This window comes from Dromiciops gliroides, chromosome 6 (assembly GCF_019393635.1).
Source record: "Dromiciops gliroides isolate mDroGli1 chromosome 6, mDroGli1.pri, whole genome shotgun sequence".
Lineage (NCBI taxonomy): Eukaryota > Metazoa > Chordata > Mammalia > Microbiotheria > Microbiotheriidae > Dromiciops > Dromiciops gliroides.
The window spans coordinates 57,478,681-57,495,140 of NC_057866.1; the positions used below are offsets into that span (position 1 = coordinate 57,478,681).

Genomic DNA, 16,460 nt, shown 5'->3' on the forward strand with positions numbered 1-16,460 from the left:
TTGTCACTGGGCCTTACAGACATCATATTTTAGTATCTCTTAATTTATTGATAATTAAGCACACAGCCATTATTAAGAAACAAGCAGCTTGTTGCATTTGGGATTAAAAACAGTTGCATTATTAGGTTTTATATGATGTGTCTAAAATGCTCTAATATGTATATACATTTAAATATTTAATATTCATCAGGCCTTGTGTGCTGCAGTAGTTAAACCAGATGTTCTTGAAACAATGACATATTGTTTAGTGGAGCTGATGTAATGTGTGCAACTGGAGCATCCTGTTTACAGTACCCCTTACTTACTAGCTAAGAAAGCTGGACAAAGTCTACAAATGGAATTTCTCTATCACAATAAATTCTCAGGTAAATTTATCTCAGCATTTTTCAATTATTTTCCCAAATGTTTCAATTTTCCTCATATCTTTAGTTCTTTGTATATATAATTTAATATAAAATTAAATTAGAATATGCTATTAATATCCATTAGATTGTAAGGTCCTTGAGGGCAGGTACTGTCTTTTGCCTCTTTTATATGCTCAGCTCAGCTCAGTGCCTGGCATAGTGAGTTTTATAAATGTTTATTATTGATTCGTGTAATTTGGAGAAAGAGTTTTAAGGAATGGCCAAGGTAGTGACCTACTGTTAACAGGTAAAGTTACTCATTCTCACTGGTGTTGATTTTGAGAACTCCCAAAGAAGTTCTTTCATTTTAGAGAAAAGTTCAAGAAGTAAAATTACTTATTACCATGATTGTTGAACTTTAATATAAAAACCGTTAATCTAACAGAAAAATTTTTGAATCAACATCAAATTAGATTTTAATTGGAATATGACCTGAGTACTTGCAAACAGCACACAGTCTAACATATTTTTTAAAACAAATATTATATGCTATTTATGAAATCTTTACATTTTCTTTGTACTTCTTGAACATAAAAAGGACATTTTTTTTTCTTCTTTTTCTTGATAGATTTCCCCAAGCATGACATTCATTTGGAAAGTGGATTACCTCAAGAATCTTCACATTCCACTTTTCTCTGTGACTTTTTGTATCAAGTTCCATCTGTGGCTGCTAAGCTGTCTACAGAGAAAAAAATGATTGAAGGTATCTTTTCTTCTCCTCTAATAATATACTATGTATTTAATTACACTTGACATTTTATTTGCAAAATGACTGTTTAGATTTCGACCACTGGGTGGTGAGGTGAGCCTACAGTCAGGAAGACCTGAGTTCACATCCAGCCTTAGACACTTAATCACTATGTGACCTTGACCAAATCACTTAATCTCTCTGCCTGCTTAAGTTCATTTAACTGGGAAGTGGGGCTAATAGTAGCACCAATTTCCCAGGGTTGTTGTAGGAATAAAGTGAGATAATATTTGTAAAGTCTCGGCACAGTGGTACCTGGCAAATAGTAGGCACTATATAAATACTTATCTCCTTTCTTGTTTCTTTCCTTTGATTGCTCTTAGTTTTCAGTTTTAGAAGTCGTGTGTGTGTGTGTGTGTGTGTGAGAGAGAGAGAGAGAGAGAGAGAGAGAGAGAGAGAGAGAGAGAGCGCACATGCGAGAGAGCGAGCACCACACCAAGATGACATTAAATTTCAAAGTCTGGGAGTCATATTAAAATCCCTTGCCTTTCAAACCTCTTCATAATCTAACCCCTTTCTATATTTTCCAGTCTTCTTAACCTTTTCCTCTGTTACTGTTGATGTACATTTATGTTCCCATGTTTTTTCCCATTAAAATGCAGGCTACTCATAGGTAGTGGCTGTTTTTGCCTTTCTATGGAGCCTCAACACCTAGCACATAATAACCACTTAAGAAATGTTTTCTGGATGATTGACTTTGAATTCCCTTCTCATGTTGCTTGTTGCCTGTTGGCAAGTTTGAAGTGAGCGTCCTATCAGACATTTCCAGACTTAACATAATCAAGACATATGTTGTCATATTTTCCAGGCCATTCCTCTTCTAAACTTCCCAGTTTCTGTCAAGGACACCACCATCCTTCCAGATACCCAGGTTTATAAATTTGGTGCTGTCCACTACTCACTCCCACGCCCCCAGTTCACAAAATTAGCTTCTGGATCTTGTTGTTATTGCCACAGCATCTCCAATGAGATTGGAAAGTGCTTAACCCAATGCCTACTACGTGGTAAGCACTATATAAGTGTTAGCTATTAGAATTATTACCATTGTCTCTCCTATACCTCCCCTTTTCTCCACTCCCACTGCCATCAACCTATTTCAATAATTGAACTAGCCTCTTAATTGATTTTCCTGCCCCAAGACTCTCCACATTCCAGTCTATTCTCCACACAGCTCCAAAGGGATTTTCCTAAAAGGGCAGATCCAGCTTTGTCATCCTTCCAACACTCCAGTCAGTACCTTTCAGGGATTTTGATGTACTCTAGTTATCAAATACAACCCTTCTCCATTTTCTCTTTATAGCTCTTTATAATATGCCCCCATCCTACCTTTCCAGTCTCGTTGGACATATTCCCCATCTCACACTCATACCCTCTTGCTTTTTCCCCATACAGATTTCCCTCTTCCACATCTGTGGCTTTGTACTGGTCCCCCATTCCTACAAAGCGTATCCTCTTCACCTCCAACACTTGGAATCCCTGGCTCCCTTCATGATTCCCCTGAGGTTCCTCTTTCTGTGAACACCCTGAGAGGTAGTGTGATATAGTGAAGAGGGAGCTGGATTTGGAACTTGGAAGCTGTGAGTTTAGGTCTTCCCTCTGACATATACCCGAGTAAGTTACTTAATCTTTGAGTGCTCCAGGAACCTCTCAGAAGGTGCTAACCTTTGTCAATAAGGGGAGTTTATTCACCTAGGCATTGGCCATGCCAGTTGAATCACAGATCTAGACACATCCCTGTCTGTATCTTCTTATTTCTGTGTACTTTGTCTCCACTGTTAGAACAGATGCTCTTTGGGGCAGCTAGGTGGCGCAGTGGATAAAGCGCCAGCCCTGGATTCAGGAGGACCTGAGTTCAAATCCGGCCTCAGATATTTGACACTTACTAGCTGTGTGACCCTGGGCAAGTCACTTAACCCCCATTGCCCCGCATAGAACAGATGCTCTTTGAAGGGCACTGATGGTCTTTTCATCCCAAGGACCTACCCATATGTCCTTTTACACAGTATACACTTAGTGTTTGTTTTATTGAAATGAGGAATTTATTAACCTGTGAAGGAGTTAGTGAGACAGAGAAGAGAATAAGCATTTATATAGCGCCTGTCATGTACCAGTCCAATAAACATGAAGCGCCTGTGATTTGCCAAGCACTGTGTTAAGTGCTGGAGATGCAGTTAATAAAAAGATAGCTCCTGCCTTCAAGGCCTTTACAACCTAAGTACCAAGCACTGAGATAAGCACTTTACAAATATTATCCTATTCTGTTCTTACAACAACCTTGTTAGGTAGGTGTTCTTTTAATCCCCATGTTACAGTTTTGGAAACTGAGGCAAACAGAGGTTAAATGACTTGGTCAGAATCACATAATTAGTAAGTGTCTGAGGCCAGATTTGAATTTAGTTCTTTCTGACTCCAGGTCACCTGCCTTCCTCCAGTTTTGCGGGGGAATCATGAGAGCAAAGTGTGATTGAAGTCAAAAAGAAGAGAGTAGTGAGGGGGGAAATCTGGGGAGAAAACATTATTGGATTTTACTGAATTTGGCAGTTGAAGAATATTGATTAATAGGGTTATTAGCATTTCAGAATTGACAGTGGAGACCAGTAAAAACTATGGTAATTTCTTATGTAGCTCAGTAACAGGGAAATGTTGTTTGAGGAAGTGGTGATGGCCTTTGTGCTAGGTGGAGGCAGGAGTCAGGGAGACTTACTAAGAACCTGTCATCTAGGAAAAAGGTGATTGTGGAGTGGAGTAAGATGGATCACGTATGGGTGGAGAAAAGAAAAAAGACCACATTCTGGAAAAATAAATTAGACTTGGAGAATCATGAGTTCATTATACAAAGAAGAAGGATTCAAAGATTTATATATTTTTTTTCAGTTAGCAAGTATTTATTTCTTACCTGATATGTATTGTCCTGTGGAGGATATAAAGAAATATGTGATGCTGACTTGGGGACCTTATGATCAAGTTGTGGAATTTGGGGAAAAATACTAGTTTGGAACTATTCAAATATATCTTAATATATTTGCACAGAGAAGCAAGTGGAAGAAAAATGTCAATTAAAAACCCAGTTTGGGTCAGTCGTTAAATTTCCCTGAAAGTATCAGTTGGTAGGAAAAGATGTTTGCAATTAACTTCTCCACGGGTGGGTGAAGTTCACCGCAGGGAAGTGGAGAGCAGGAGAGCTACGTAGAAAGAGTCAGCTGGCATTTTTGGCTACCTGTCTTTTATCAAAGGGGGGAAAAAGGCATGGGAACCAAGGAGAGAATGGGGCAAGGGGCGCTGTCCATGTCTCAAGTCTCTGTCTTCTAGCTTGTTCTTTGTCAGCATCATGCTCCGAACCGAAACCCTGCCCGTGTCACCACATGTACCAGCTTGAGGACAGCCCATTTAGGATAAGCTGAGCTATCTAGTTATTTTATTGAAAGGCTGTATTGGAGTCTTGACACACGCTGGCTCAGTGAAAGATGCCAAGCTTCACAGGGCAGCTGGAGCTGGCATATATTTCCCTGAGCAGGAGAGGAGCTCACAGCCAAGCTTTTTGACACACGAACACTTTTGATAGAAATTAAAGTAGCTCTGAGAGACTCTCAGGGTACTTACTCACATCCTGTTTAGGTTGCTGATTCCTTTTTGGAACAGAGCTCTTCTCGCATTTGTTTCAGATTTTTCTTTTTGGGGGGTATATTTTAGGAACTTATTATTTAAGTTATAGGCTTTTATTTTGGTAATAAAGGTATTGATTTCATAGAAAGAAATGATCATTCATGCTTTTTTTTTTGGGGGGGGCAGGGCAATGAGGTTTAAGTGACTTGCCCAGGGTCACACAGCTAGTAAGTGTCAAATGTCTGAGGCTGAATTTGAACTCAGGGCCTCCTGACTCCAAGGCCAGTGCTCTATCCACCACACCACCTAGCTGCCCCCAATCATTCACTCTTATACATTATCCAGAAGCAAGCATGGCTTTCTCCCCAAATCTGTTCTTTCCTCTTTTGTTCCTTGTTTTTGTTAATTTTTTAAGTGGTTTCACCATTCACCTAGTCATCATGGTCATAAGTTTTCCTTCTTTTTGCTCTCAAGTCACCAAGTGCTGTCTCTTTTACCTATAGAGTGTCTTTTACTGCTTTCTCCTTCTTTTCAGATAGAAGCTGCATAGAAAGAACTGGATTGTTAGTAAGAGGATCCATATTTGAATCTTAAGTTGTTTTTTTTTCTTTATTAGTTACATGACCTTAGACAGTTACTTAGCTCTCTACAACTCCTTTTTCTTCAAAAATGAACTAGGTTCCTTCTAGCATTTCATCCTGTAATCCTTTGATTTATTCCATTGCTATTGCACTACATAGTGCTTGATTTCTTCTTACTTAGACTATCACCATCATCTCCTCACCAATCTCCCTTCCTACAGGCTCTCCCTACTTTAATGCATTCCTTACTCTGCTGCCAGACTTGTCTTCCTAATTTACCATATTGATCACCTCAGTACTTATAATTCTCTACTGAGCAAAGTACAAACCACATAGGCTGATCTTCACAGCTCTTTATAACATGACTCCATGCCAAGTTCTCCATAATCGGGCTCCATTCTACTTTTCAATGCTACTTTTCTCTTTCAGTACTCTGTGCTTAGTCAAGCTAGACTAATCCTTCACATTTATCCTGCCCTTTCTTACCTCTGTACCTCCTCATGAACTGTCCTCTATAGTGCACATATCTTCTCTTTCTTCCCCTGCCTCTTTATTCTTCATTATTCCACTGAAATGCTATCTAATCCATAAACATTTTCTGGATTCCCTTAAGCAGAATGGGATTTCTCCTTTTCCCAGATTCTTAGTAGCATTTTATATCTCTTCTATGCATAAATCATATTTTGTATGAAAGCTGTTTATGTATATGGGGGGCTGCTAGGTGGTGCAGTGGATAGAGTGTCAGTCCTGGAGTCAGGAAGATTCATCTTCCTGGGTTCAAATCCAGCTTCAGACACTTAGTAGCTGTGTGACCCTGGGCAAGTCACTTAACCTCTGTTTCTGTAAAATGAACTAGAGAAGAAAATGGCAAACCACACTGGTTTTCTTTGCCAAGAAAACCCCAAATGGGGTCATGAAGAGCCAGCCGTGAAAGAACAACAAAATATTTAATAAATTGATCATCTTTTCTAAATTGTACATCTTTAAGGGCAGGTCACTGTCTAATTTATTATTTTTTTTAATTCTGTCACAGAATCTTGTATTCATATTGGTCTGACTCTGCATGACACCCAAGGACTATACTGTCCCTGAGGTTTTCTTGGCAAAGATACTGGAGTGCTTTGCATATTCTTTCCTAGAGAATTAAGGCAAACAGGTTAAATGACTTGTGCAGAGTCACACAGCTAGTTAAGCATTTGAGGCCAGATTTGAACTCAGTTCTTCTTGACTTCACACCTAGTGCTCTATCTACTGAGCCACCTAACTGCCTCATTGGTCAGCATCCAGTGTAGTGCTATATAATGCTGATAAGTGGCTTCCTCATATACAGAGGACTAGTGGGGGGTTTGCATGAATGGCAGAATCAGGACAGCAAGAAACAATCTAATAAAGCAATTCCTAAAAACAAATTTAAACTTGAGATCTTATCCCTAAAGTCCAAAAGAAAAAAAAAAGATTAAATGGAGGTGAGTCGACCTCATATTCCTGTATCATTTCAGATGTTAAATCAGTGGGATAAGACAGATGCACACAAGACACCTTCAAAGTTAGAGATCTGGAAAGGGAGAGAAGTGGTTACAGTGATTCTGATGAGAAGTAGAATTGTTTCCATTGGTTGGGAAAATGACTAAAATTTAAGGTTTTTAAGATGTTGAGATATCCAATTGTAGACAACCAATAATCAGCTGAAATAAGTAATTATACATAGATGGGCCTCATAAAATATCTTTCCTAAATGAGGTTGATTAATTTAAGGAAGACTCTATCTGGACTTGGTAATAATTGTGAAATCTTTGCGAAAGAGCCTAAGACATAAATGGGGTTGAATTGAATAGTTTTTTTGTTTGTTTTTTGTTTTTTGATTTTTGTGGGGCAGTGAGGGTTAAGTGACTTTCCCAGGGTCACACAGCCAGTAAGTGTCAAGTGTCTGAAGCCAGATTTGAACTCAGGTACTCCTGAATCCAGGGCCGGTGCTTTATCCACTGCTCCACCTAGCTGCCTCAGTTGAATAGTTTTAATGAACTATAAATTTTCTAGAAAACATCTTGGCTTTTGTTACCTTATAAGAGATGACTATAAAATAATGAGAGTAATTCTCATGCATGGCTTGAAGAGCTCTTCTTCTCTTTCAGAGTAGAGTCTTCTCTTTCAGAGTAATCTTATGCTCTACTAAGATAGAAGACTTAGAATGTGAAATTGTTCCTTTAAGTACTAAGGTCCTTAACCTTGTTGGTATTGTAGACCCCTTTGTGCAGCTCAGTAAGCCTATGGACCCCCCTCGGAATCATGTTCTTAAAATATGTTAGAGAGGATTTTATTAACCATATAAAATATAATGCTGCTAGTGTTCAGTATAATATTTAATGACATATTAAACTCAAAAGAAACTAATTATATTGAAATACATTTATCAAAATACTTTTTAAAAAGTTTGCACTCAAGTTCTCCCATGCCTTTTGCAGACCATTTTTTAAGGCTTTACATTTTCCTCAGTAATTTTAGTGGTATCCCATACTCAGCGTGCCAGAAAGGCTGCTAACTGATGATAAAGTTGATTGATTTGTTTTTTCTTAACCTAATTGTCCCTTTTTATATCTCTTCTAAAACCAGAAGAATATGACCATAGGGAAGGGATAGAAGGGGAAGGAACTAAGGGAGGTACATAATTTATAAATTACATAACAGGAAATTGAACAATCAGGCATTTACAAAGAAGATACTCAGGCTTGTAGGAAGTCTCCTCAATTCCTACTGAATATACATAGGGGAAAAATTTTAGGGCGTGAATGTTCTCCACATCAGTTGCTTAACATGCATAAGAATTCCATGATGTTAAAGATCACACCATTAGATTTTATAACATTAAAATGTACCTCAGAGGTGAATTCTTGGTTTAGTTGAAGAGGTTTAAGATATGTTTTATGAAATACCAAGTCTAAACAACAGAACAAAGTTAATTGTGTATGTTTTATTGAAATGCATTTTTATTGAGTACAACATAAGAAATATGAGCCATTTAAGCTTTAAGCTGTGCAAGATTTTTGGGAAACCTTATCACCCTGTGTGTTTGGATTTCTTGATTTTTAGTGTTAGGGTTTTTGTTTGTTTTTGTTTTTGTTTTTGTTTTTGTTTTTGTGGGGTAATGAGGGTAAGTGACTGCCCAGAGTCACACAGCTAATAAGTGTCAAGTGTCTGAGGCCGCATTTGAACTCAGGTCCTCCTGAATCCAGGGCCTTTGCTTTATCCTCTGCACCATCTAGCTGTCCCCTTTAGTGTTAGTTTTAACTTTTATCTTTATTTCTCTGCCAGCTCTGTATCTACCTTTAAACCAGATTATGTTATTCTATTTCCAAAAGGAAAGATGTTCCTTGACTGTTGGTTTATCTACCCACTTTCCAGTTTCTCTTTTCCCTTCCTAAAAAAGATGTGTATATGCATGCTTCTGCTTCCTTACCACTATCTTCTTTCTTCCTTTTAGATGGCTTCTCTTTGTGCTCCCAGCATCATATGGGAACTGATATCTCAAAGATTGTCTGTGACTTAATCATTATAAAAGTTTGGCTTTTTTTTTCAGTCATCTTTCCTCTTCACCTCTTTGCAGTATCAAAATACTGTTGGCCACTTCCTGTAACTGAAAATTGTCTATTTGCTTGGGCTGCAGAGACACCTTACATTCCTTTTTTCTCAAGTCTATCTTTCTAATCACTACTTTTTCTCCTTTTTTCTTGACCCCCATGAGAGTTCCTTTGCCTCCTTTTTAATGTGCTCCACAGTCTGACATGAGTCTACTTTTTTATGTTTACCTTATGTTGTTCCCCTTCCACACACTGAGTCATTCTGTATTTCCTTGTCATGATATGTATTTTTCTGCCTCTGGTCTCTTTGCTCGGGACTAGCCTGTTTTCCTCTTTACCTGTGGAAGGTAGCCATCCTATAATCCTATCTCAAATGTTTCCTTTGCTAATCTTTGCCCTCAGACTACAGTGAGTGCTTGGTTTTATACTTCTCTAATGTACTTACTGTCATATAGATAACTATATACATGCATTATCCTCCAGTGAGAGTATAAGCATCACGAGTGTTTTATTTATTTCCTCAGCTGCTCTATAGAATAGTGCTTAACTAAGAAACAAACATTTGCTTAATTTTTGAATTTTATTAGTTTGTCATATAATTTACTTTCTTTAAAGTGAATATTTTCCTTTAAAACCAATGAAGTAAGTAGCTTAATGTGTTTTAAATTGCTTTGATTTGGATAATTTGTTCTTAGAAAGTTAGAACCAGAAGCAGCTTTAGGGATCACACAATACAACCCCTTTATTTTATAGATGATAAAACCAATTTTCAGAAAATTCAGTGTTATACAGTTAGTGTTTGAACTGAATAGCGCCCCCCCCTTCATTGTTCCTTTAACTACCCCAGGCTGCCAAATTGGAACTTTTCTTCTATTAATTAAAAAAGCATAATTAGAATACTTGAGGGAATAAAACAGAGGGTAGGTATTGTTAAATCCATGAGAACATTTTTAAAAATTGAACTAAATTCTCTTGCTATAGAAGGAACAGATGATAGAATGAATATTAGTGGTTTTTAGAAAGCTATATTGCCTCATTTATGCCCCTTAAGTACCTATGAATATGGTTATAAGCTAGTGAATTTTGCCGAATTTAAAATCAACAAAGCAGAATCAAAATATATTGTTAGCGCTTTAAAAAGGTTTTTCCCCTTGTCCTTTAAGTATCTTGACTTCAATTCTTTTATGCCTCCCTCCCTCCCTTCCTTTCCTTCCTTCCTTTCTCTTTCCCTTCCTTTTCTTCCTTCCCTCTTCCCTTTCATTCCTTCCTCCTTTACTCCTTTCTTTCCTCTATGTATCCCTCCCCTCCCTTCCTTTTTCCCTTTTCATTCCAAATGAACTTATTTTGAGATAAAAGGGCTGTGTGTGGAAGAGGTTGGTAAATAATGGTTTTGAATTCTTCCTCACACACTAACTAGCTGTGTGTCCCAGGACTACTCATTGAATCTCTAAGCATTAGTTTAATCATCATCAAAATCGAAGTACTAATAACACCTACCTCACCTTGTTGTTGGGAAGATCAGAGGAGATAATGTGTATAAAAGAAACACCATATAAATGTTTTTCTTCATCTTCACCATTGTCATCATGGCCATGGCCTCCCAGTACATCAGCAGCAGCACTGAATGAGCATGGAATGTTTACCTCAATAAACTAGTTGTCTTGGCAGGGTTCAATAAAATTGAGCTGTCACGTGGTGCAAACACTCACTATGTAGCCGAACAGAAACCATTTCTTCCTTAAACCAGGTTTCTGGAAAGAGAATTCTTTGCAATGTGTGGGCTATGTTTATCTTTATAGTTTGCCATCATGCTTGGTATATGAGCCAAGTGTTTACAACATTGGTTTCAACTAGTGTAATGTCTTCTGAAGGCTGTTATGTATAAAATAATATCACTGCCACAACTATGTCTAAGGTTTCCAGAAAGTGTTTTGTTTTTTTAACATCCTATCATGGTGGAGAGTATTCTACCATGGAGCTTCAGATTTATAGAAGAATTAATTATCATAAAGGATTTGAGAATGAAGCATGTGAGGCTTTTTTCCTTAGAAGATGTGTAATGGGCCATAGGACCTTCTCCCTTATGAAGTCATACAGCAGCAAAATGATTGTTGTTTTTTTAAAATTGTCTGAAGCTTAAATTCATGTGTTCTTCAAAGAGTTTGTAGCTGCCTTTCAAATTGCTAGCAAAGTTTTCAACATTTGAAAGCTCCTCCAAGCTGTGTGCATGTAGTTTCAACCTGGTTTTAAGCTCTATTGCCACAATGTAATATTTTTAAATGGGATAAAACTTAATCTATTTTACTCTTTCCCAAGTTACTAGTTGTTCAGTCATGTCTGACCCTATAGACCGTGGCACACCGAGGGCCTTCTGGTACATGGAGTTTTCTTGGCAAAGATAATGAGTGAATTACCATTTCCTTCTCATCCTTTATTAGAACTCTTCTTTCAGTCTTGTCCAGCACAGCTGGCATACCTCATAGTTTCACTGAGCGACACCACACCATTCACTACAAGAAGGCTGTGATTTCGAAGGGGAAACTACTTTTTCTTTTAGATCCATATTCTTAGTATTCAGTAAATTTTGAGGATAATTTGTGTGCTTCAATTATTTCATGTTTTGTAACTTAAACTATATTTGAGCTGAAATACAAAAAAAGTTACTGGCATTTATATAGACTTTATTATTCACAGAGGACTTGATATACATTATTTTTGATCCTCAAAATATCCCAATAATTTGGTACTTTAGTCATTTATGCAAAATGAGGAAATAAAGACTTAACTGGATTACATTATTTACCCAAGTTAGCATGGACAGCTGTAGAACCATATCTCACATCCAAGACTTTGTACAAAAATTTGGTACATTTTTTTTTTCAAATTCACCAGTAGTTTCTTGGCATTTTTTTCCAGAAAAATGAAGTCTTTGAAATATGAGTTTATATTTTAATGGGTTTTGAATAAAAAAGTCGTACATACAAGATACTAATCTCATGGGTTATTTTAATGCTTAGGTACTTAAAAATTAAAAATAAATGTAACCCGTATTCATTATATGTAGGTAAGGTATAAATGCAAAAGAAATGGTGCTCCATCTACCCATAATATGCAAGCCTATTGGAGGGTCACAGTCTTAGTGCTAGAAGGGACATTAGAGGCCAGGTAGTCAGATAACTCTCCATCCTAATTGATATATTTCCATTATTTGCAGTGTATTTTACCCCCAATTTGATGCATAATGGGTTTTTCTGTCAGGCATTGTGCCAAAAAAGGGTTTTCTGGGGGATGAGTTTCCTCAAATTTGTTTTTCTGTTGGCAAATAGTTTCCTGGTACTTGGTCAGTTGTAGAGTGGTCCCTTGTTGACTTTGTTGGTGGAAAAGGGGACTAGGAGGTCTTTTAGTTTCTGCAGTTGTGCTCTAGTCGGTTCAGTGCAGTCTTAAGCACTTTTTTTTTTTCCTGTTATGTCTAACATGGTGAACCTTGACTTGAATTCATTTGAAACATTTCATTATGCCCAAAATGAACAGATACGTTGGTATTGGGACATTCCATCAGTCAACAAAATATTGTTCCATGTAACTTTTATGTGTTAGAAACTATGTGAGGCTTGAAAATATAAGTATAAACAAGGAAACAATCACTACTTTCAATGATCTTATATCCTAATAGGAGGCAATAAGTACATATAAATTCATTCATTTATTTATTTTTAGTACATATAAAAATGAACAAACACACACACTCATACATATGCACAAAGGACAGCTAGTGACACAGTACGTAGGTTGCCAGGCTTAGAGTGAAGAAGAGCTGAGTTTAAATTTGACCTCAGACACCTACTGGTTGTGTCACTCTGGCAAGTTATTGAAACTTGTTTGCTGTGGTATCCTCCTTTGTAAAAATGAGCTGGAGAAGGAAATGGCAAACCACTCCAGTATTTTCACTAAGAAAACCTCCAAACTGGGATCATGAAAAGTTGGACATGACTGAAATGACTGAACAATGACAAAGTAGTTAAATACCAGGCACTTTGATAGGGGCACCAACAATTGGGGATACATGATTTCAAGCTCTTTACAGTCAAAGACTGGGACTGTACTGTTTAGGCACCTAGCTTTCTGCATTTTAAAAATAATATACTTAATAAATGCTTTTAGTATGATATATTGAAGACCAAATCTTTTTTCTAACTCTGTTGTATCATTTAAAAAATGTTTAGACATATCCCTTTTTTCAGAGTTTTTTTTTTTAAACCAACATTTGTAAAATTAGGATCCCATGATTTCTATACTGTTTATTTGACACAATAGCTGTCTTTTCAGTTTCCAAGCTAATGGATATTCATTGGCTTCCTGTTGCTTACTGAGTAGAGTACAAACTCTATGGCCTATTGGTATTCAAAGAACTTCACCATTAGGCCCCAAACTATATCTGTCTTTCCAGCTTCATCTCAGAATATTTTCCCGTATATATACTATGCTAGCTAAAACAGGGACACTTACTTTTCCCCAAGTATTCTTGACTGTTTTCCAACTCTTGCTTTTTCTCCTGTCGTCTGTTTCCCCAGAAATATCACTCCTTATTTTTCTTATAAAACTATTACCCATCCTTAAAGGCTTAGTTCAAATGCTGTCTGTCCTTAAAATCTCCCCCAATCAATCTCTGAATTCTATATAGATAATTTGATTGTCCTATTGTTATGGTGCTAACACAAAACACTTTTTGTTTTGTTTTGTTTTGCAGGGCAATGAGGGTTAAGTGACTTGCCCAGGGTCACACAGCTAGTAAGTGTCAAGTGTCTGAGGCTGGATTTGAACTCAGGTCCTCCTGAATCCAGGGCCGGTGCTTTACCACTGCGCCATCTAGCTGCCCCAACACAAAAGACTTTGAGGGGTTTTTTTATATATACGCCTTAGGATCATAGATTTTAGATCCAAGTTTTAGAGATCATCTATTTTCACTCCTCATTTTACAGATGAGGAGCTTGAGGTAGCTGACGTCATATGTGCAGAGTCACATAGGTAGCGATAACAAGGTGAGCTTCTTAAGGGAAAGATTCTTTTTTTGGTCTAATATCTAATTCCTAGCACAAAGTCAGAACTTAAAAGATTAGGTGAATTGTTCATGATAGCATAGCTGATATTTGAACCTGCTTCCTCTGAATGCACTCTATTGTCTCTTACCTTAAAAATAGGAGAGCTGAGGGGCAGCTAGTTGGTGCAGTGGATAAAACACCACACCCGCCCTGGATTGAGGAGGACCTGAGTTCAAATCCGGCCTCAGACACTTGACACTTACTAGCTGTGTGACTTTGGGCAAGTCACTTAACCCTCATTGCCCCCCCCCCCATTAAATTAAAAAGATAGGAGAGCTGAACTTCTATAGAATAGAACATGTGTACTTTGCATCCTCCGTAGTATCAATTACCATGTTTTGCACATAGTAAATGTTAAGTAGATAGTTGTTGAATGAATGAATGTATATCATTAATTTTAAGGTATCCATTCATAAGTCATTTGAAGATGGATATTAGACATTCTTCTATAAGTTACTGCAAAGACTATAACTGGGATGTTTTTCCTCCATATTTTTTACTAGTTTGATATATACACCAGTGCAAAAGGTTGCCATTTATATGGTACCTGAAAAAATGTGGATTATTTTTCTTTGTCTTGTAACACTGACTAGACATTGGGGCATGACCTTATGGTGGAAAATAGGTTTAGTCTGAGTTAGTCTCCATTTCTACTGCCCGTAAAGAAAAAGTACCATATTTTTGCTTCCACCTGCTATGATCTTGATGTTTATTTTGCTCTCAACTCAGGATTACACTGTTTCTCACTATTATGAGATTTTTTTAAAGGTTCTTTTAGAAAGATGGGAAAAAATTTCATATCTTTCTCAGGAGTTTTCCCTCAAATTCTAATACTAACTATTTTAATTCCTTAAAGTGTAATTAATATATTATTAAGAGGAGACTTTTTGAGAGATAAGATTTTAATAAATTTACAAAGAGGTTAGAGCTAAATCCAAATTAATGCTTTATTTCCTAAAATAAAGCTTCTTCGATATTGAAAGGTGATACATTTGTAATATTTGTGCTTACCCATTCATTTCACTGCTATTTGTATGTTCACCATAATTCATTACAGTGTGTTTAACTGAAAAATAGATTTCTTGATATGTGATTTTCATGTATTAATATCTTGTCATTTTGGAATTTTGCTTTTAAATCATTTTAAAAAAAATTAACCCAATTTTACTACCTTATTCATCAACATGGGACCTTAGATTAAGAATTTTTGGCATAAGCTAAGAAATCCTAGTATAAGGGAAAAGCCAAACACTTTGAGACAGGAGACTTGGGGATGAGTTGACACTGATACTAGCTACTAGGCAAATCACTTAACTATTTAGGATTGTGAAATGGGGAAAATAACTTTTTTACTAAGTAAGAATCTTTGATTCCTTCAGTTGGCGTAGTTCCAGTTCTCATGATCCTGCTCTCTATTCTGGATGCTGATCAGAAAAATGAGAGCTGGAGATACCGTTGATTCATCTCCATAGAGATAATAATGGCAGCCAGATTGTCATAAGAGAGTATGGATAGAAAAGCAGACCAAGAACTTGGGAAACTCTTGCATTTGAGGGGTGTGTGAAAAGATTTGGCAAAAGAGCAAGGTAGAGTGTCATCACAATCCAGGGCTACTGAGAAAGGGAAGGGAAGATTAGGACTGAGAAGAATAACTTGAGAATTAGTTGCTTATGGGTGAATTTGGAGATGACCATTCCTTCAGAGTGGTGATGACTAGAGACTTGAAGAAAGGATGTAGAAGAGTAAGTGTTTAGTAAAGAAAGAGGCATATAATGTGCACTATAAGGAGTTTTCAATTATGGGGTAGAAAGATATTAGGAATTTTTCTCTTCAGATATGGGTTGGAATACCAAGGTCCTTTTCTCATCTGACTGATTCTGTAGTAGTTAGATCACAATTTAAAAGGAGAATGTCTTGTTGATTTCCATATGTTCCAGTTCAACTTTTTTTCCTCTCTCTCTTTTAAAACACAGAAACAAATAAAAAATGGTGTGTTTTGGAAGGGGGCTTCTTAAGTTATTATGAAAATGATAAGGCAACAACTCCTAACGGCACCATTAATATGAATGAAGTTATCTGCCTTGCTATACACAAAGAGGACTTCTATATAAACACCGGGTAGGTTCTGAAATTAGATACTTCAGAAATAAAACAATGTATTTATGCATTTTTGCCAAAAGTAATGTGCGGGGTTTTGTTTGCTTGTTTTTTGTTTTGTTTTTTGCTGCCCTATATTCTTTGTGGACTTTGAATTCTTTCTTTTATAAGGGGAAAAAAAACCCTACTAAATATATTCTCTAATAAAGGACATCCTTTCATGGAAAGGGTATTGGATTTGGAGTTAGAAGATCTGGGTTCAAATTCTGCTTCCATTCCTCACTAACTAATCTGGGGTAAAAACACTTAATCTGTCTTTGGACTTTAGTTACCCAGTTTGTAAAATAAAAAGG

At 36.9% G+C, this 16,460-nt stretch overlaps 1 protein-coding gene across 1 annotated transcript in view; it reads left to right on the top strand.

The window, feature by feature from the left end:
- ARAP2 (ArfGAP with RhoGAP domain, ankyrin repeat and PH domain 2) overlaps nt 1-16,460 on the top strand; it is a 234,808-nt gene that overhangs the window by 132,222 nt on the left and 86,126 nt on the right. Inside the window, 5 exon segments of the mRNA XM_043971650.1 lie at nt 191-233; nt 236-276; nt 278-365; nt 973-1,107; nt 15,984-16,128. Coding sequence (XP_043827585.1) covers nt 191-233; nt 236-276; nt 278-365; nt 973-1,107; nt 15,984-16,128 — 452 coding nt within the window.